This window comes from Schistocerca piceifrons, chromosome 3 (assembly GCF_021461385.2).
Source record: "Schistocerca piceifrons isolate TAMUIC-IGC-003096 chromosome 3, iqSchPice1.1, whole genome shotgun sequence".
In the NCBI taxonomy this organism is placed as follows: Eukaryota; Metazoa; Arthropoda; class Insecta; order Orthoptera; family Acrididae; genus Schistocerca; species Schistocerca piceifrons.
The window spans coordinates 221,051,752-221,074,457 of NC_060140.1; the positions used below are offsets into that span (position 1 = coordinate 221,051,752).

A 22,706-nucleotide genomic window follows, 5' to 3' on the forward strand; every position below is an offset into this window, starting at 1 on the left:
GAAATGGCTATGTTCAGCTACCTGGAGACTATCTGCAGCTATTCATGGACTTCACATTTTCAAATATCGACGCAATTTTTATGTATGACAATGCGCCATGTAACCGGCTACAGTTGTTCTCGATTGGTTTGAAGAACATTCTGCACTGTTTGAGCGTCTGATTTGGCAGTCAAGATCACCCAATATGAATCCCATCGAACATTTATGAGACATAACCTCGAGGTCAGTTCGTGCACAAAATCTTGCACCGGCATCACTTTCGCAATTATGGACGGCTATAGAGGCAGCATATCTCAGTACTTCTGCAGGGGACTTCCAATGACTTGTAGAGTCCGTGCCACGTCGAGTTGCTGTACTACGTCAGGCAAAAGGGGATCCGACACGATTAGAAGGTATGGTTCAAATGGCTCTGAGCACTATGGGACTTAACTGCTGAGGTCATCAGTCCCCTAGAACTTAGAACTACTTAAACCTAACGAACCCAAGGACATCACACACATCCATGCCCGAGGCAGGATTCGAACCTGCGACCCTGGAAGTCGCGCGGGTCCAGACTGCAGCGCCTAGAACCGCTCGGTCATTCCGGCCGGGGATTAGAAGGTATCCCATGAGCTTTGTGGCCTCATGTATTGCACCTTTTTCCTCTGTATTTGTGAACCGCGTGAGCTGGCGACTTACTACTTGGAGTAGGCGGACACTGGGCAGTAGAAGCTGGCGATGAGGACGCCGACGCGGCGCGCCTTGCGGCAGGACTGCTGGAAGGCCGGCCAGGGCAGCACGCGGTCCACGTCGAGGCCGTGGCGGCGCAGCAGCGCGGCCAGCGTCTCGTGGTAGGCGGCCAGCAGCGGCGCCTCGAACTGCCGCCGGAAGGCGCGCGTCGTCGTCAGGTACAGCAGCATCATCAGGTCGGTGGTCGGTGGGCAGTACGTTATCAGCTGCATGTCCACCAGCCGGCACGACAGCCTGCCCTGCTCACACCTGCCGACCGAGCACATGGTCATGAGTTGGGCAGGGACGATCGTATAGACTGATACGCCAAAAGATTACGAGCGCTGCCTACCGCCTATTAGCGTTGCGGGCACGTCACGCGGTAACAAAAGTACACTACTGGCCATTAAAGTTGCTACACCAAGAAGAAATGCAGATGATTAGCGGCTATTCATTGGGCAAATATATTAGAACCGACATGTGATTACATTTTCATGCAGTTTGGGTGCATAGATCCTGAGAAATCAGTACCCAGAACAACCACTTCTGGCCGTAATAACGGTCCTGATACGCCTAGGCATTGAGTCAAACAGAGCTTGGATGGCCTGTACAGTTACAGCTGCCCATGTAGCTTCAACACGATACCACAGTTCATCAAGAGTAGTGACTGGCGTATTGTGTCGAGCCAGTTGCCCGGCCACCATTGACCAGACGTTTTCAATTGGTGAGAGATCTGGAGAATGTGCTCGCCAGGGCAGCAGTCGAACATTTTCTGTATCCAGAAAGGCCCGTACAGGACCTGCAACATGCGGTCGTGTATTATCCTGCTGAAATGTAGTGTTTCGCAGGGATCGAATGAAGAGTAGAGCCACGGGTCGTAACACATCTGAAATGTAACGTCCACTGTTCAAAGTGCCGTCAATGCGAACAACAGGTGATACGCCAGTATGGCGATGACGAATACACGCTTCCAATGTGCGTTCACCGAAATGTCGCCAAACACGATTGCGACCATCATGATGCTGTAAACAGAACCTGGATTCATCCCAAAAAATGACGTTTTGCCATTCGTGCACCCAGGTCCGTCGTTGAGTACACCATCGCAGGCGCTCCTGTCTGTGATGCAGCGTCGAGGGTAAGCGCAGTCATGGTCTCCGACCTGATAGTCCATGCTGCTGCAAACATCGTCGAACTGTTCGTACATATGGTTGTTGTCTTGCAAAGGTCCCCATCTGTTGACTCAGGGATCGAGACGTGGCTGCACGATCCGTTACAGCCATGCGGATAAGATGCCTGTCATCTCGACTGCTAGTGATACGAGGCCGTTTGGATCCAGCACGGCGTTCCGTATTACCCTCCTGAACCCACCGATTCCATATTCTGCTAACAGTCATTGGATCTCGACCAACGCGAGCAGCAATGTCGCGGTACGATAAACCGCAATCGCGATAGGCTACAATCCGATCTTTATCAAAGTCGGAAAATTGATGGTTCGCATTTCTCCTCCTTACACGAGGCATCACAACAACGTTTCACCAGGCAACGCCGGTCAACTGCTGTTTGTGTATGAGATATCAGTTGGAAACTTCCCTCATGTCAGCACGTTGTAGGTGTAGCCACCGGCGCCAACGTTGTCTGATTGCTCTGAAAAGCTTATCATTTCCATATCACAACATCTTCTTCCTGTCGGTTAAATTTCGCGTCTGTAGCACGTCATCTTCGTGGTGTAGCAATTTTAATGGTCAGTAGTGTATGTAAGCAGAGCAGACACGGACAGGAAATTACCCCAGCGAAGATCTGGACAGCAAATGGGGAAATCAGTTGAGATAAGTGACTTTGACAAAGGGCAGAGCCTGTGAGCGAGTATCTCAGAAACGGCGGATCAGGTCGAATGTTCACTTGCTACTGTCGCGAGACTCTTCGGAAAGAGACAGAAGGACAGTGAAACTACCACTAGGCGCTAAATGGTTAGAAGTCCACGACTCTTCGCAGAACTTGGGGTTCGGAAGCTTGTCTGCTCTGTAAAGCAGGCCAGATGGTGATCTGTGGCATATATGCAGAAAGAGCACGATGCTAGTGCACGCACAATGTTTCGAAGTACATTGTTCATCGTATATTGTTGAACATGGAACTCCGCAGCAGACTAACCCTACCTGTTCACATCACCCAACGACATCGTCAATTACGATTGCAGTGCGCACGGGACCGTCGGGATCCGAGAGTCGATCAATGGAAACGTGTCAGCTCTTTGGATGAATCACGTTTTTGCTACAATAGGTCGATGGTTGTCTCTACAAACGCCGTCATCGAGGTAAGCGGCTGCTCGAAAGGTGCAGCGCGCCACGGACTCAAGGTAGTGGGGGCAATTCAGATGTTTCAAATGGCTCTGAGCACTATGGGACCTAACATCTGAGGTCATCAGTCCCCTAGAACTACTTAAACCTAACTAACCTAAGGATATCACACACATCCATGCCCGAGGCAGGATTCGAGCCTGCGACCGTAGCGGTCGCGCGGTTCCAGACTGAAGCGCCTAGAACAGCTCGGCCACTCCGGTCGGCTGTGGGAGCAGTATTATGGTATGGGAAACATTCTCCTGCGCTTGCATGGAACTTGTAGTAACCTGTTGTAGCTTGGAACCACCTGCATCCCTTCATGCTTGATGTGTTCCCCGACGGCGATATCATCTTTCAGCAGTATAATTGTCCTGTCTCAAAGCAAGAACCGTGCTACAGTGGTTTGAGGAGCGTTAAAGTGAACGCACGTTGATGTCTCGGCGACAAAATTCGATTGATGTAAATCCTATGGAACCAATATGGGTCGCTGTCGGGCGACATCACAGCGTACGCAAATCAGCGGCCCGTTGTTTATGCGAATTACATGACCTGTGCGTAGACGTCTAATGTCACATACCTCAACAAACCTGCCTATAAACTGTCGGATCCTTGATACGCAGAATCAGTAATATATTTCGTTCCAAACACGCACGGACAAAAAAGATATTAAGCAGGTGGTCATAACATTTTGGCGTATCAGTTTGCTTTCTGCAGGGAGCATTATTTAAAGGAGTGAACGAAAGAAGAGAATGTTTTGCGTTTGTTAATATTATTTTGGTTTATAATCTTAAGAGTCTCTGCGTTGAAGTCTCTTGGTTGCAGGCAATGACTGTGTGTCTTTTACATTAAATCATGATATTTATGGTTCAAATGGTTGGACATCACACACATCCATGCCCGAGGCAGGATTCGAACCTGCGACCGCAGCAGCAGCGCGGTTCCGGACTGAAGCGCCTAGAACCGCTCGGCCACAGCGGCCGGCTATGATATTTACCATTAGGGCCTACAAGCAATCTCCCTCGTTCAGGCAAGTATACCCACTGAAATTATATTGACATAAAAGCTTTTAACAAGAGCCTTACTAGCGAGGACATGTGCAGCAGTGGATGCGGCTGTACCAATGCTTGTAGCCATAATCGCGCTGCTTGACTGATTACCAGTCAGGGCAGATTTTCGCCACCACGCTTGTTTCGATACACCGGCACAACCGACTGATCGATGACCAATGGTACTACCATACCCGGGACACTTTGGCACCATTGCTACAAGTGGAATGCATGATATCTGGGGTGTCTCCTTGTCAAAAAGCCCGCCCCAGCTCGTTGAAATACTGGTCATCCACTCAGGAAATGGCACTGAATTGGAGAGAGCGATGTAGAGTGGACTACCATTGTGAGGTCGTCGTTGCTCATCCACTAGCCGCTTGAGCAGTAAATAGAACTGACTGAATAACACTAACACACGCGTGAGAGAGAGAGAGGGAGAGAGAGAGAGAGAGAGAGAGAGAGAGAGAGAGAGAGAGAGAGAGAGAGGTAGAGAGAGGGAGGGAAGGAAAGAATCAATTTCACAAAGCAAAGAAATCTTCAAAACAAATGGCCATCCAGCACAGTCTAACGAATTGTATCTATCACAATATGGTGGAGGACGCGTAAAGTTGCAATACAACAATGAGTCGTGCTTACCTTTACACGAAGACGGAGCTGAATTTGGTTGCAGCTCAGTCGACTAATTTGGACATAAAAGGTCCACGTCCGCTTGAAATCGTAATGCAAGGAGCACACATACAAGGTTCGCGAGCCACATAATAACGGCCGAAAGAGCCAAATGACTGACGGCATACGTATGACTTTTAACTGGTCTGAATCAACCGCTCGTCGCCGGCGTAACAGCCTTGCTGCTCCAAATTTATCATTGAGTAACTTTCCTCCATCCATCACAAACTACCATTACACGTGGACGTGTCCAGAAAAAAAAATGCACCAGTTGGTTCCTGGCATACACGAACGATGGGCTTCTCCCGAAGTTGGCAGGACACAGGAACGTAGTGCTCGAGACTGCGGGATGCGACAAGATAACTGTGGCCCTGGCTTGAGTCTGTCGGGATATTTGGTGTACTTCCACCTATGGGCTCTTTGTGGCACCCTTCGTTTCTTGTAGGAAGACCTGCAAGCTGGAAGTCCCTTAGTTCTTCGTTAAATGTTATTGGAGCAGCAACTGACTTTGTCAGTCTTAAACCTTGTGGCAGTCTAAGGACCTTGCTAGTTGTTCTAAATACCCATCGAAAGCATGCATAATTATTAAAGTTGGGTACTTGATTGCTAAGATCTATAGATAAATTCATTCACATTAAAAGATACGTCATTCAACGTTAATTCAAACCTATTTAACATACTGAGGTGTTGGAACATTAAAGGCAAAGGCCAGCTACGATGTTTCAACATACACTCCTGGAAATGGAAAAAAGAACACATTGACACCGGTGTGTCAGACCCACCATACTTGCTCCGGACACTGCGAGAGGCCTGTACAAGCAATGATCACACGCACGGCACAGCGGACACACCAGGAACCGCGGTGTTGGCCGTCGAATGGCGCTAGCTGCGCAGCATTTGTGCACCGCCGCCGTCAGTGTCAGCCAGTTTGCCGTGGCATACGGAGCTCCATCGCAGTCTTTAACACTGGTAGCATGCCGCGACAGCGTGGACGTGAACCGTATGTGCAGTTGACGGACTTTGAGCGAGGGCGTATAGTGGGCATGCGGGAGGCCGGGTGGACGTACCGCTGAATTGCTCAACACGTGGGGCGTGAGGTCTCCACAGTACATCGATGTGGTCGCCAGTGGTCGGCGGAAGGTGCACGTGCCCGTCGACCTGGGACCGGACCGCAGCGACGCACGGATGCACGCCAAGACCGTAGGATCCTACGCAGTGCCGTAGGGGACCGCACCGCCACTTCCCAGCAAATTAGGGACACTGTTGCTCCTGGGGTATCGGCGAGGACCATTCGCAACCGTCTCCATGAAGCTGGGCTACGGTCCCGCACACCGTTAGGCCGTCTTCCGCTCACGCCCCAACATCGTGCAGCCCGCCTCCAGTGGTGTCGCGACAGGCGTGAATGGAGGGACGAATGGAGACGTGTCGTCTTCAGCGATGAGAGTCGCTTCTGCCTTGGTGCCAATGATGGTCGTAAGCGTGTTTGGCACCGTGCAGGTGAGCGCCACAATCAGGACTGCATACGACCGAGGCACACTGGGCCAACACCCGGCATCATGATGTGGGGAGCGATCTCCTACACTGGCCGTACACCACTGGTGATCGTCGAGAGGACACTGAATAGTGCACGGTACATCCAAACCGTCATCGAACCCATCGTTCTACCATTCCCAGACCGGCAAGGGAACTTGCTGTTCCAACAGGACAATGCACGTCCGCATGTATCCCGTGCCACCCAACGTGCTCTAGAAGGTGTAAGTCAACTACCCTGGCTAGCAAGATCTCCGGATCTGTCCCCCATTGAGCATGTTTGAGACTGGATGAAGCGTCGTCTCACGCGGTCTGCACGTCCAGCACGAACGCTGGTCCAACTGAGGCGCCAGGTGGAAATGGCATGGCAAGCCGTTCCACAGGACTACATCCAACATCTCTACGATCGTCTCCATGGGAGAATAGCAGCCTGCATTGCTGCGAAAGGTGGATATACACTGTACTAGTGCCGACATTGTGCATGGTCTGTTGCCTGTGTCTATGTGCCTGTGGTTCTGTCAGTGTGATCATGTGATGTATCTGACCCCAGGAATGTGTCAATAAAGTTTCCCCTTCCTGGGACAATGAATTCACGGTGTTCTTATTTCAATTTCCAGGAGTGTATTTCTTGGAAAAGATGTGCTGCAAGTTAAGGATGCTGAACGTGTGATCAGTTACGGTTTCGAGTATTGATGCAGAGCTTTTAATTTTTTTTGTATTATTGTTCGGAACAAATGTTATATTTATTGTTAGTGTAGGCAGACTCATTTGGTACGTGGTAAGTATTGCGTACTTCATAATTTTCACTCATACTGCTTGTTATAAATTTAAACAAGTAGCAATTCATTACGCGAGCACCGAATCGACTTCTGTTGAATCCTACAAACCAGTAAAGCTCCATTGAGGAAACAGAAATCGTAAAAAGTTGGGTCGATGGTGTTGTGACACGAGTTTTACAGAGACCAGCACAGAAGCAGAGGGCAACAAGGCTTAAGTCTAGAATTTTTTTCAGATCTGATGAAGGCTTGTATTTAATTGTATCTGACCATAACTAACAGTCAATTTTATTATTAATCGCTTTTCTGACTTTTATGCTTTTATTATAATTATTATGATTGTTACTTCGTTTGGGATTTTAAAGAGCACACAGAACCATTAGGAAGATGTAGTCTGCTTGATCTTCTTATCTTGCGAAGACTTCTTCATCAGGTCACTATGGTTTTGTTGTCTTTCTCTGCGTTTAATACTCCATTTTGTTAGTTGCTTGGATGTAAACTTGTTGAGCGTCAAGCTTCTGTCTGCATATCGTCATTGCAACTGTCAATTAAGCATCTACTATGGTATTCAGGTCTTATCTATGACATGGAAAATTTTCTTGGTTAATCGTGAGTCCTCTATTCGCGCAATATTTCCGTAAAATTTCATACTTCTTTTCCGTGCAATGAAACTCAAACCTTCTGAATATAATAACATCCAGATACCATTTTGGATCTTGGATCCGAATACTTTCCGCAACATCTGTCGTTTAAGTACACACACGGAAGAACCAAAGAAACTGGTACACCTACCTAATATCGTATGGGGCCTCGGCGAGCACGCAGTAGTGCCGCAACACGACGTGGCATGGACTCCACTAGTGTCTGAAGTAGTGCTGTAGGGAAATGACACTATGAATCCTGCAGAACTGTCCATAAATCCGTAAGAGTAAGAGACGCTGGAGATCTCTTCTGAACAGCACGTTGTAAGGTATCCAGATCTGCTCAGTAACCTGTGTTTCTGGGGAGTTTGGTGGCCTGCGGAAGAGAATAAACTCAGTAGAGTGTTCCTGGAGCCACTTTGTACCAATTCTGGATGTGTGGGGTGTCACATTGTTCTGCTGGAATTGTCCAAGTTCGTCGGAAAGCACAATGGGCATGAATGGACGCAGGTGATCAGACAGGATGCTTATATACGTGTAACTTGTCAGAGTCGTATCTAGACGTATCAGGGGCTCCATATCACTCCAACTGCACACACATCACACCATTACAGAGCCTCCACTTGCTGACATACGGGGTCCATGGATTCATGAGGTTGTCTCCACATCAGTACATGCCCATCTGCTCGATGCAATTATAAACGAGACTCGTTCGACCAGGCAACATGTTTCCAGTCATCAACAGTCCAGTGTGATTGTTGATGGGCGCAGGTGAGGCGTAAAGCTATGTGTCGCGGTCTGCAAGGGTACACGAATGGACCTTTGGCTCCGAAAGCCCATGTCGATGATGTTTCGTTGAATGGTTCGGATACTGACATTTGTTGATGGTCCAACACTGATATCTGCAGCAATTTGCGGAAGGGTTGCAATTCTGTCACTTTGAACGATCCTCTTCAGTCGTCGTTGGTCTCATTCTTGCAGGATCTTTTTCCGGCCGCAGCGATGTCGGAGATTTGATGTTTTACCTGATTCTGCTATTCACGGTACACTCGTGAAATGGCCGTACGGGAAAATCCCCACTTCATCGCTACCTCGGTGATGCTGTGTCCTATCGCCCGTGCGCCGACTATAACATCACGATGAAATTCCCTTAAATGTGAGAACCTGCCATTGTAGCAGCAGTAAACAATCTAACATCTGCACCAGACACTTGTTGTCTTATATAGGCGTTGCCTACCGCAGCGTCGTATTCTGCCTGTTTGCATGCTTATACTAGTTTCTTTGGCCCTTCAGTGTAGATGCTATTGACACTGATAGCTACATATGTTAGGAGCTATAAGCAATCTCTTCCATTATTTTAATGTGGATAGTTATGGATGAATAGTGACGCATTTTCAGATATTTGGGTATCACGAGGGCGGTATCACTTTTACATAGCAGAAATTATTTCAGTAAAGTATTTAACTGGGTGTAATTAGATATTTCACCATCAACTGTAAAACTTTGTTGACGAACTTCTCACGCATTTTCTCAAGTTGCGTATGTTATTGAACGTGTTTTTCCACTGTGATGCACATGGGGCTTATACCATTACAAACGTGAATTGTTGTACTAACTCATATGATGGAAGGTATAAGAGTGGAAGTTTAGAATGCGACCTCCTATCTACAGTGAGGTCATTAAAAGCAACAACTGAACTCGGAAAAATGATGTAAGTCTACCACCATGATCGTATTAAAGCAATGGCCCCTGTATTAGCCTGAAGTGAATCAAAGAAGCCAAAGAAAGATGGATGAATGAGGATTTACAATTCTTTCGTTTCTTTAACTACAGCGAAGTCTCGCCAGCATACAGGACCCTCTCGTTACCAACATCTTATTATAGTATTACTTTCCTGTAGCAGACAAATGGAGGAAATTCAGATGTCTACTCAGTGGACCATCTTGTCTGTCTGAGCGATCAGCAACAAGGAGAAGCCAGTGCTCCCAAGAAGGTCTTGAGCGAGGTCCAACTAGCTTCTTGGTGCAACTGGAGATGGGGAGAGAAGAGGTTTCAGTTTCGTAGGCCTGAATTAATATTCGAAATATTGATGTGCTAATTGCATGTTATTGCAGTATTGTCAATCCAGTGATGGCATATGCAAAGGATGAACTAGAGGTAGAGTTATGTTGCCCGTTGACTATAGCTCCAAGGATTTTTATTAGTATAGAAGTATTAGGTAATGTAATAGCATCCGCAGTGCTGACTGCACTTCAACTTCTTGCATGATCAAACAGCAAAACAGTTGCCTCTTGTTGGTGTAATTCTTCGCGAGGCCATTGTTCCTTTACCTTGTTGTGTCATCTGATAGTAGTGTTTACCCCTCTGCACCTGGCCGATAAGAGCAAGAATGCGCGCTGCCTTGATTCATTTTCACATATGTGATAAATTGCCTAAGCCCATTCTCTCTTCTCTCCAGCAATCCTTCGTACACAAACATGTACACTGATATCACAGACTCACGTGAAAGAACACGTGGGTATAGTGGTTGTGAGACAAGATAAGTCAAATAGTTTAATTATGCCACAAGATGGTAGTATAGCTTTGGATTCGTAAACTACACATTGTAAGAATTCCTAAATTGATGACTTTCACGATTTACCTTCTGCAGGGATTAATGTAGCTATTGGAAAGTCACAATTTAATATCATCACTACATTAATTTCGTTAATCCTGTCTAGCAGTCAGAGAAGCAGTTCGTTTTAGAACTTCCTTATATACCGGTGGGCACCATAAGCTGTTGTTGTGGTCTTAAGTCCTGAGACTGGTTTAATGCAGCTCTCCATGTTACTCTATCCTGTACAAGCTTCTTCATCTCCCAGTACTTACTGCAACCTACATCCTTCTGAATCTGCTTAGTGTATTCATTTCTTGGTCTCCCTCTAGGATTTTTACCCTCCAAGCTGCCCTCCAATGCTAAATTTGTGATCCCTTGATGCCTCAGAACATGTCCTACCAACCGGTCCCTTCTTCTTGTCAAGTTGTGCCACAAACTCGTTCCTAATTTTATTCAATACCTCCTCATTAGTTATGTGATCTACTCATATAATATTTAACATTCTTCTGTAGCACCACATTTCGATCTCTTCTTGTCCGAAATATTTATCGTCCACGTTTCACTTCCATACATGGCTACACTTCATACAAATACTTTCAGAAAAGACTTCCTGACTCTTAAATCTGTACTCGATGTTAACAAATTTCTCTTCTTCAGAAACGCTTTCCTTGCCATTGCCAGCCTACATTTTATATCCTCTCTACGTCGACCATCATCAGTTATTTTGCTCCCCAAATAGCAAAACTCAAAAAAGAAAAAAAAAGTTCAAATGTGTGTGAAATCTTATGGGACTTAACTGCTAAGGTCATCAGTCCCTAAGCTTACACACTACGTAACCTAAATTGTCCTAAGGACAAACACACACACCCATGCCCGAGGGAGAACTCGAACCTCCGCCAGGACCAGCCGTAGTAAAACTCCTATACTACTTTAAATGTCTCATTTCCTAATCTAATTCCCCAGCATCACCCGACCTAATTCGACTACATTCCATTATCCTCATTTTGCTTTTGTTGATGTTCATCTTATATCCTCCTTTCAAGACACTGTCCATTCCGTTCAACTGCTCTTCCAAGTCCTTTGCTGTCTCTGACAGAATTGCTATGTCATCGGCGAACCTCAAAGTTTTTTTTTCTTCTCCATGGATTTTAATACCTACTCCGAATTTTTCTTTTGTTTCCTTTACTGCTTGGTCAATATATAGATTGAATAGCACCGGGGAGAGGCTACAACCCTGTCTCACTCCCTTCCCAACCACTACTTCCGTTTCATGCCTCTCGACTCTTATAGCTGCCATCTGGTTTATGTACAAATTGTAAATAGCCTTTCGCTCCCTGTATTTTACTCCTACCACATTTAGAATTTGAAAGAGAGTATTCCAGTCAACATCGTCAAAAGCTTTCTCTAAATCTTCAAATGCTAAAAACGTAGGTTTGCCTTCCCTTAGTCTTTCTTCTTAGATAAGTCGTAAGGTCAATATTGCCTCACGCGTTCCAACATTTATACGGAATCCAAACAGGTTTCCCCCGAGGTCGGCTTCTACCAGTTTTTCCATTCGTCTGTAAAGAAATCGCGTTAGTATTTTGCAGCTGTAAATTATTAAACTGATAGTTTGGTAATTTTCACATCTGTCAACACCTGCTTTCTTTGGGACACCATAAGTTACTCTCAGTTAAATTTGCTGTTGCTTTCTTCGATTTTGGGTGTTAGACAAACGCTAATAGCCACCCCTAATACAAGGTGTGTGAGAAAAGTAATGAGGTCGACAACACTGCGAGCGATCTGCCGATGCTTGTCACTCTACTTGTCTAGACCGTTATGTTCATCCCTTCCAGATGCTCAATCCGAGTTTCAGCTGCATACAGACACCACGCGATTTTAGAGAGGGCCATCAGTGAAATCAGGTTTTTGCTGTGTGTTACGAAAATGGAACAGCGAAATTTAGAGCAGCGTTATGCCATCATGTTTTGTGCTAAACTTGAGAATTCCGCGAGCGTGACCTTTCAGAAGTTGAAACAGGCCTACGGGGAACATTCCTTACCAAGAGCACAATTTTTTCTCTAGCAAAAATCATTTTTGGATGTATGAGAACACGTGGAAGACGATCCTCACTCAAGGAAACCTTCAGTTCAAAAACCGACAAAAACGTCGAACGTGACCGTGTTGTTGTGAAATCAGACCGATGTTTAACAATAAGGATGATAGCTGACGTGTTAAACTGAAACACTTTCATCGTGCATCAAATTTTGGCCGACGTTTTGCACATGCGATAGGTCTGTGCCAAAAAGTGCCAGAAAACCACGCAATTGAGCAGAAGGACAATCAACGAAACGTGCACGTACTTGAGACGATTGCCAATGACCACGAATGGTTCAGTCGTGTGATCATAAATGATGAATCTGGCTTCCTGAGTACGATCCTCAGACGTAGGCACAAACTGAGAAGTGACAGACTGAGACACCTCCTCGACCAACAACAAATTCGAATGAGCAAGTCAGAGGTCAAAATAGTGGTGATTTGCTGTTCTGATAGTAGAGGTATCGTGCATTAAGAATTTGTGCCTCGAGGAAAGCTGTCAACCAAGTGTTTTATGAAGATGTCTTTGAAAGGCTCAAGAAAAGGGTGAATCGAGTGAGACTGAATATTGCAGACAAATTGATGCTGCAATATGACAACGCCCCAAGTCACACGGCCGCCAGCATCACGGAATTTTTGATCTCAAAAGGCTCTCCTATTGTTACACATCCCTCTGTTCACCTGCCCTGAATTCGTATGTCTTTTTTCTTTTACCGAAACTGAAAAATGTCTTAAAAAGGTGTCATTACGGGACTCTGGAGAACATTCACAAGAATATGAGCTAGCCGTTCGATCCTACCAGTGGAACCCTTCAATGCTGCTACCAAGATTGGAATAACTACTCTGCTGGTATACAGCTGCTGAGGGGAACTACTTTGAAAGGGACAAATATTGCTGTGTGAAAAAAATAAAAACTTTGGTCAATAAAAAATTAGTCTCATTACTTTTCTCTCACAACTTGTATATCGGGTCACACGTCTTTCTCCAAAGCGTAGGAAGCGAGAGACAAGTTGGAGCTTGGAGTGTATCCTTGATATGAGCTCGCATGGCCCACCAGGGTGATGGCCCATTGCTTGCAAAAAAAGGCAGGAGCTGATTGGGTACGGGTTAAGCTCCCAGTTTTGGCTTGACACAAATAGCGAACATAGCATATATTCCGTAAACAGCTGGAAAATTATGTTTTCGCACAGGAATGGTCTCTCTCTCTCTCTCTCTCTCTCTCTCTCTCTCTCTCTCCCTCCCTGTCACTCTCTCTCTCCCTCTCTATGTTATTGTTACCGAAGAAAGAAATGACCAAACACATAACAAACATTTTTAAAATAATGACTTAATGACTTAACTGGTAACTGGTAGTCAGCTCAAGAGAAAAAACATTGCAATACATGCCGAAAGTAGATTTAGCTACTTTGTTATTAATTCAACATTTTCATAACGAATTAACAAAAAAATTATGCCTTAAAAGAATCTCTCATAAGGCGATAATGTTTGAATGGAAATATGAAAGCAGTTTCTGCTGACGTAGTCGATATAGTGATATATATGAAACACATCGCATTCACAAGGTATTTTTCCACAAAGATTGAAACATGCTGTTGATAAATCCCTTTATACCTAAGGAATTATGGTATATTTTAATAATTTAGTAAGTGCAATGTTAACACCTTCCTCAACTGTTTTGGAAAAAATAATGTACACAAGAATTACTAAACTTCTTTTGAAAACTAAGATTCTGAGTTAAGCAGAATGTGTTTCCAAGGACGATCTTTCCGCTGAAAATACTAGCTACCAATTGACCAGAAACGTAACCATCTGCCTCAGACATTTCACTGTATCAATCACAACATCAATTTGGAGAAATTTAAATTATATTAAATTGAAGATAAAAGTAATAATTTGCTGGTAAACTGATCACAAAAATGTTCAGTACGTTTTATATTTGATGTATATTTTACAATCCCTCATATAATATGTATACTAACATCATTTTAACAATGATTTCCATCATTTAAAAATTAAACTGACTGTTATAAAGCAGGGACGATATGCAGTCATAAAATTAAACACATACCTATCTTGTGAATTTAAGATATTGATAAACAGTTAAATAATTTTTGCTTGGCATTTACCTGTGCCCTGTTGAGGCATTCTCGAACAGACCGTACTTGTGTGTAGTGAGTGAAATCGGACGTGTCCATTTCAAATCAGCCAGCTTGGCGTGGACTGATTTAGGGAAGTCAAACGAAATTTCGAACCGCTTTCCTCCTCAACGCGTGTGCATTGTCTTAACAACAGCGCTACCTCTGTCGGCTTTTCTCTGGAGTAGCACGATTCAAATCCTTGTCAATTAATTTAAAATTTTTGCTTAATTGACTTGACACGATTGCTATATTAATGTATCTTAGTCATGTGCTTCGTTGATATTATTTCCCATCCTTGTTCACCGAGGTGGGGCAGAGGTTAAGCCACGTTCCCATCCGACGGGGTCGGGGATCAAATGCGTGATTGGCCAGACTGATTTAAGTTGCACACAGTTCATCTGTTTTTATTAAGGGAAATGCCAGGATGGCACTCTCAGAAGCTCGAAGCCGATTTCCTTCTACACTTTCGTCCAATCCTCGCTTGTGCTCCGTCACTACTGGCCTCATTATCGACCGTCCATTAAACCATAATCCTGAATGAATATTTCACTCTGCGGCGGAATGTCGCCCTTTTCACGGTAGATTCAAACTATATGTTGGACTAAGTCTCGAACTCGGTATCTTGCCTTCCGTGCCCAGTGCTCTTACGGACTGAGTTGTAGAGGCGTGACTCACACCTGCCCACAACTTCACTTATGCCAGTACCTCCTTACTACCTTCCAAATTAACTGGTTTGGGTACTCGCTCGGCAGCCATTTTAATCTGCTAGACAGCTTGGAAAGAGTGTACACACTCTGCAGAGTGAAAGATTCATTCTGGAAACAACTTAGCCTAGGCGGCGGTCAAACCATTTCTCCACTTTTTTTCAGGAATGCTAGTCCCACAAGGTATGCAGCAATGAGGTACGGCCAGAAGTGAGACGTTGATGCGTCAGTAAGAGCAGTGCACGTGAGAGGCAAGGCCCTGGGATCGAGCTCCAGCCCGGCACGCAGTTTTAACTTTCCAGGAACTTTATTATACAGTAATCTTAGTTCTATCTCTTTAATGACAGCAGGTTAGATGGCACTCTGAACTTAAAACTTCCTTGCAATACTCAAAATCGAACGGACCCTGTTTTTGAAAAAAATTTCAAGATCGTTCACTTCAATGTTTTCCTGAATATAAACTCGTTAAACGAATACACTATCTGATCAAATGTATCCAGATACCTATTAGTGGACATTAACAAGGGGTGTGTCGTCCCTTCGACAGATTGAACTCCGCTGGGGACACTTTCTGTCTGGTGCCCGATTGTCTGTCGCGGAATGGCAGCCCATTTTTACTCATGAGTCCAAACCAGAGGAGGTGGTGATGCTGGATGCTGTGAGCGAAGTCGACGTGTAATTCGTCGCAAAAGTGTTCCATTATGTTCTCTTCGGTACTTTGGGTAGGCTAGTTGCTTCAGTAACGTCATTGTCCACAAACCGTTGCTTCGAAGATGCTGCTTTATGACAAGGCGCGTTGTCATGATGATGCAATCACCATTTCCGAACTATTCCTCTACTGTATGTAGTACAAAATAACGTAAAATGTGTTCATATCCTTCCATATTAGCGTTTCCTAAGGAGCAGCAACGGGAATACTACCTTAACTGAGGAAAAAACCCGTACCATAACACCAGCTCTCTCGTACTTCACCGTTGCCATTAAAAATGATGGCCACATTGTATAACTTGATTCATCTCTCAAAATCACTTGTTTCCAGTCATCCATCGTGTATTGTACTACCTCAAGCATCGGTTACCATTGTTTGCAGAAATGTGGCTTATGAGGGGTTACGCGACCATTGTACCACATTCGTTTTAACTCACTACACACAGTCACTGTGCTAGCTGAATTGCTGGTAACATTTTGGAACTCACGAGTTATTCCTTCTGCTGATTTCATGTGATCTTTTTACTTCCACTCCCCACAATGCCCTGCGGTTTCTGTCCGTCTGTACATGATGTCTGCTCGGTCTTGGTTAATCTGTGGTTGTTCCTTCGCATTTCCAGTTCACAATCACATCAACAACAGTCGACCTGGACAGCTTTAGAGATGCTAAAATGACCCTGATGGATTTGTTCATCTGGTGGCATCCAGTGACTGGCCCACGTTCGAGGTCACTCAGTTCTCATGACCAAAACATTCTGCTGTTTCTGCTTCTGTATTGGTACTACAAAACTCCGTCCCCGACTCCTTTTTTACTGGAGTGTGTTCGCCCCTCGCGACATCTAGAGGTCAGTTATGCATTGCATAGGGCAATGGGCATAGAGGCACTACTGACCCTACGACTTATCTTAGAAGCTAGATTAAGGAAGGGCAAACCTATGTTTCTAGCATTTGTAGACTTACAGAAAGCTTTTGATAGTGTTGACTGGAATACTCTCTTTCAAGTTCTGAAGGTGGCAGGGGTAAAATACAGGGAGCGAAAGGCTATTTACAATTTGTACAGAAACCAGATGGCAGTTATAAGAGTCGAGGGGCATGAAAGGGAAGCAGTGGTTGGGAAGGGAGTGAGACAGGGTTGTAGCCTCTCCCCGATGCTATTCAATGTGTATATTGAGCAAGCAGTAAAGGAAACAAAAGAAAAGTTCAGAGTAGGTATTAAATCCATGGAGAAGAAATAAAAACTTTGAGGTTCGCCGATGACATTGTAATTCTGTCAGAAACAGCAAAGGACTTGGAAGAGCAGTTGAACGGAATGGATAGTGTCATGAAAGGAGGGTATAAGATGAACATCAACAAAAGCAAAACGAGGATAATGGAATGTAGTCGAATTAAGTCGGGTGATGCTGAGGGAATTAGATTAAGAAATGAGACACTTAGAGTAGTAAAGGAGTTTTGCTATTTGGGGAGCAAAATAACTGATGATGGGCGAAGTAGAGAGCATATCAAGTGTAGACTGGCAATGGCAAGGAAAGCGTTCCTGAAGAAGAGAAATATGTTAACATCGAGTATAGATTTAAGTGTCAGGAAGTCATTTTTGAAAGTATTTGTATGGAGTGTAGCCATGTATGGAAGTGAAACGTGGACGATAAATAGTTTGGACAAGAAGAGAATAGAAGCTTTTGAAATGTGGTGCTACAGAAGAATGCTAAAGATTAGATGGGTAGATCACATAACTAATGAGGAAGTATTGAATAGGATTGGTGAGAAGAGAAGTTTGTGGCACAACTTGACTAGAAGAAGGGATCGGTTGGTAGGACATGTTCTGAGGCATCAAGGGATCACCAATTTAGTATTGGAGGGCATCGTGGAGGGTAAAAATCCTAGAGGGAGACCAAGAGACGAATACACTAAGCAGATTCAGAAGGATGTAGGTTGCGGTAGGTACTGGGAGATGAAGAAGCTTACACGGGATAGAGTAGCATGGAGAGCTGCATCAAACCAGTCTCAGGACTGAAGACCACAACAACAACAACAAGGGGAGACCGAATACCTTTGATCAGACAGAGTATCTGGATTTAGCCTCAATGACTGTTGGCTGCTGATGGGAGCATTCGATACGTACCGGAAGAGAATGTTGTTTAGCCACATGTCTCGGTGGCAGAGGACGTTCCGCTCGCTGTCGGACGGCCGCAAGTGGGGGAAGAGGCTGCGCATGGTGGCGTCCAGCCGGCCCTGGACGAGCTCGTGGTTCGGCGTGCCGCGGCCATACTTGGCGGACAGCTCGATCAGGCCCGACATACAGGTCACGCTGGCCGCCACCGCCTGGCCGTACACTGTGTCTTCCGGCTGGTCAAAGAAGGTATCCCTTCGCAGGATGGGGAACATGTCTCCCAGGCGGCACTGCCGCCCACCTGCTGCGGACTCCTTCTCCTCGAAGATGAGCGACGCGGCGTTGAAACGCGCCAGGGCTTCCACCACGGCCAGGCACTGCTCGTAGTTGAGCAGGGTGCGTTTCTCCAGCTGGAAGTACCCCTGCGGGGAGAGGTCCTCCAGCACCAGTAGGTCCGGTCTGATGTAGTAGCAAGGGCTGATCACGGAGAATAGCGTCGACGTCTCTTCTGGTGTGCCCTTCAAGTGCTTGCTGAGAAGTGGCCGCAGCGTCTCGAAGAAGAAAGTTTCTTTCTGGTATGCGTTGCCTGCCCTAACGAAGTCTGCGTGGGAGCCGTCCTCTTGAGGGGAGTTCTTCAAGAAAAACCGCAATATTTTGGTTTCATCATTTCCTTCGGCGCCTCTGCTGATTGTTACCTTGGCCTTGTAATGTTCTCCGAGGAACCCTCTGTTCTCCTTCTCCAGCTCTGAGAAAGAAATGTCTGTAATTCTGAAGCCATTGGTGTGCAGCCGGTTTTTCACTACTTTCACCCATTCTTCTTGCGAAACTGGTGGAGTATTCGGCATTCTTGCGAGTTCGGTGTTGTCGGGGACTTGTGCAGACTGGTAGACACTAGTAACGCAAAACAGCCTGTTTTATATGGAACGGCATTGGAAATGACTAACCAATGAATGCCCAGAGGACGATGATATACGGGGGTCACATTGCTATTAATGTGTCACGACACGACTTTACATTAGATAACAGCTGAGAGCATTAACAGGAATAGGCCGTGCAGTGGCACCTGTTACTAACTGGGAACAGCGTTGTGTAACAGAAGATAATGTAGCCCACAGCCAACGCTGAATGTGGTGAAACAGCTTTATATGACAACAGTTCAACAGAGGAGTACTCCCATCTCAGGACTGCCATTCATCTTGTTTGTATTGCTTATAAAACTATAACATACGATTGACTCCTAAGGATCTCTATGTCACAGACTTGATATAATCGAGCAAGGCAACGTTACTGAAGGAAGCGTCCAAATCGTTCAGGACAGGATATTTGTAGAAGCAACGGAAGATCTATGTGCGTAAGGCCGAACGGCGACTTGAACCCATCTTCTCCGTAGTACGTCACTGCCATTATGTCCCATCGTTACGGGTTAAATAACCTTGCTCCTCATCGATCTTGAAATTCTGTCCGAAAAAAACAAACACCACATATATAGTTACCAAGATGACGGCGAATGATCCCTTCAGTGCAGATGCACACAAATCTCTAATTCTTACGGAAAATCGTCGAGTTGCCACGGCAAAGAATCTAATGAGCAGGGGCACTACATCAGTAGCGTGTAGAGTAAGCTGGGAATCAGGGTTTTTTCGGTAGGCGTGCTAGGTTAGTCCGTGCGGTTGTGACGACCACTGTGTCTGGTGGCGTTTTGGTCACCGGATCTGCCTAATAAGTAGGAGACCGAGGTTCGAATCCCAGTCCGGAACAGATATTCAACTTTTCTCACTGATATAAATCAATGTTCACTGGCAGCTAAGTCTTTGATTCTTTTGTGTACCATACTGTCGTGTACATTCCGTTTTCTAGAAAATTTTAACAAACACTACACCACAGACCGACATGCAGTGTTTAAACAGAATCACGTCGGTAGTGGCTGGTAACAACAAGGTTGCAATTATCTCGCAAACGGTTTGTTTCCGGACTTATGTTTACTGAGGCCTTTTTTTACTTCTGATATCTCGTACTTTCAACTGCGTTGTGATGTGCCATGTATATATTCATTGGATCTGGGTTTATTGCGACAGCAGTTGGGTTCCTGTCACGTAGTCGCCTGTGGACATGCTGCTTGATGGTACAGCTTGCAGCAGTCTCGGCCACCACTAAGGGTAGAACGTCGTGGTGCAAAATGCTACTTCACCATCACACTGAGGTAACAGGTCATGGGATAACGATACGCACATATACAGATGGCGGTGGTAATGCGTACACAAAGTAAAAAAGGGCAGTGCATTGGAGGAACTTCCATTTGTACTCATACGACTGATGTGAAAAGGTTTCCGACGTGATTATGGCCACTCGACGGCAATTAACAGACTTTGAATGCAGAATTGTAATTGGAGCTAGACGCATGGCACATTTCATTTCGGAAATCGTTAAGGAATTCAATGTCCCAAAATCCACACAATCAAGAGTGTGCCGAGAGTTCCAAATTTCAGGCATTACCGCTCACCACGGACAACACAGTGGCCGACGATCTTCACTTAACGACCGAGAGGAGAGGCGTTTGCGTAGAGTTGTCAGTGCGAACAGACAAGCAGCTCTGCGTGACATAACCGCAGAAATCAATATGGGTTGTCGACGAGTGTATCCGTTAGGACAGTGCGTCGATATTTGGCGTTAATGAACTATGACAGCAGACGACAGACGCGAGGGGCTTTACTAACAGCACGACGTCTGCTGCAGCTGCCTCGTTTTGGGTCGTGACCATATTGGTTGGACCCTAGACGATTGGAAAACCGTGGTCTAGTCATGTGAGTTAGTAAGAGCTGATGGTAGGGCTCGAGTGTGGCGCGGACCGCACCAAGCCATGGATCCAAGATGTCAACAAGGCAATGTGCGAGCTGTTGGTGACTTGATAAAGATGTAGGTTGTGTTTACATGAAAAGGACTGGGTCCTCTCACCCAACTGAACCGATCATTGACCGGAAACAGTTATGTTCGATTTCTTGGAGACCATCTGCAGCCATTCATGGACTTCATGTTCCCACCAACAATGGATTTTTTATGGATGACAATGCGCCATGTCACCGGGTCACAATTGTTCGTGACTGGTTTGAAGAACATTCTGGGCAATTCGAGTGTATGATTTTGCCACACAGGTCGTCCAACATGAATGCAATCAAACATTTATGGGGCATAATCGAGAGGTCAGTTCGTGCACAAAACTCCTTCACTGGCAACACTTCTACAATTATTGATGTCAATAGAGGTCAACATGCCTCAATTTTTCTGCGGGGGGCTTCGAACAAACTGTTGAGTCCATTCCACGCCTACTTACTGTACTATGCCGAGAAAAAGGAGACATTAGGAGATATCCCGTCTTTTGTCACCTCACTATACTGCAGAGCTCCGCTGCAGAGTTAAGTCTGTGGCTGGCCTGCATACCCCTATGTTGATTGCGACGGTCTGCTTGAGGCTGATGACGCAACAGCGGATGGTTCGATTCACAGACTGAGTAACTTGCGCCATAGGCTACAACACTGTTTCACTCTTTTTTGACTACTGTCACCCATTAATGTGTGTCGACTTTTGTAACGATACTTTCAGCGAATCTCAACACGTACGATTTCTGGTTAGAAATTATAGATAACTTTTCGCTTCTTCAAGTGAACAAAACATATATCTAGTCATCAACAAAAGAGATAAAGGGACCACGGTTCAGAAAACTACTGGGCGATTCAAATGTTGAACAACAAAAACCACCAGTCTTTTGCCAGGCTATCTAGAACCACCTCCTCGTTATTGGTAGACGGCCACCACCGTAGAAGCGCAACAAGTGAACTTCCGCTCAAGACACGTTAGAGACATCAGAGAAAAGGCTGACTGCAGGAGTTCCATTTGGATACGTTCAATGTATGAGAAAAGATGGTCTCCACAGATTGCTTGTAGTACACGTTGGCAGGTTGTAGGAAAGAGAGGTGCCATACCAATTCATTGGAATAACCCTAAGAAAGTACAAGTTGGTTGTAAATGACTAAAGCGATTTCACAGATTTGCGGTAACTCTTTGGTTTGACATGTTGCCATGAGCTTTGCACACACCGATTGAAAAAGCCAGAAAGCTCTTTTTGACATATTCTCCAATGTGCCCTCCTACTGATTCCGCAGATATCAAGTCGCTAATCAGTTCTTCCCACGTTACGCATAGCATGTCCCTATCTGCTGTGCAAAAGCAGTGTTTATGCGAGCTCACAGGTCTAGTAATTTTGTTGGTAGAGGAGGCGAAAAATTCTGAATCTTTCACATAACCCCACACAACAAATTCGCGTTGGGGTTAGGTCGTGAAAGCGTGGAGGACATGACATGAGTTGCTGATCATCAACCTCACCACGACTGATCCACCGATGTTCCAATTTCCTGTTTAGGAATTAACGAATATCATGATGGAAATAGGGTGAAGCACCATCCTGTTGGTAGATGAAGCCCTCACTATCTGTCTCCAGTTGTGGCATGAGTCAATTTTCCAATATGTCCAGAGAGAGAATGATCAACCGTTTATTCACTCTCTGCAGGCCGAAGGAAACTGATATAAATGCATTTCAAGCACAACATACGTTTTCTAGGCACCTGTCGCCATGTTGTCTGACTGCTCATTGCTGTGTCCTCATGGCAGAAATCTGAAGTG

General features: G+C 45.4%; 1 protein-coding gene across 1 annotated transcript; it reads right to left on the minus strand.

Moving 5' to 3' along the window:
* Nucleotides 1-809: 809 nt before the first annotated feature.
* Nucleotides 810-18,898, minus strand: LOC124788529 (the record flags this gene model as incomplete). The annotated part of the gene is made up of 2 exons (XM_047255800.1): nt 18,045-18,898; nt 810-978 (listed from the first exon to the last, which is right to left on the minus strand). Coding segments are annotated over exons 1-2 (1,002 nt in total), but the record flags the coding sequence as incomplete, so codon positions are not given.
* Nucleotides 18,899-22,706: the final 3,808 nt, after the last annotated feature.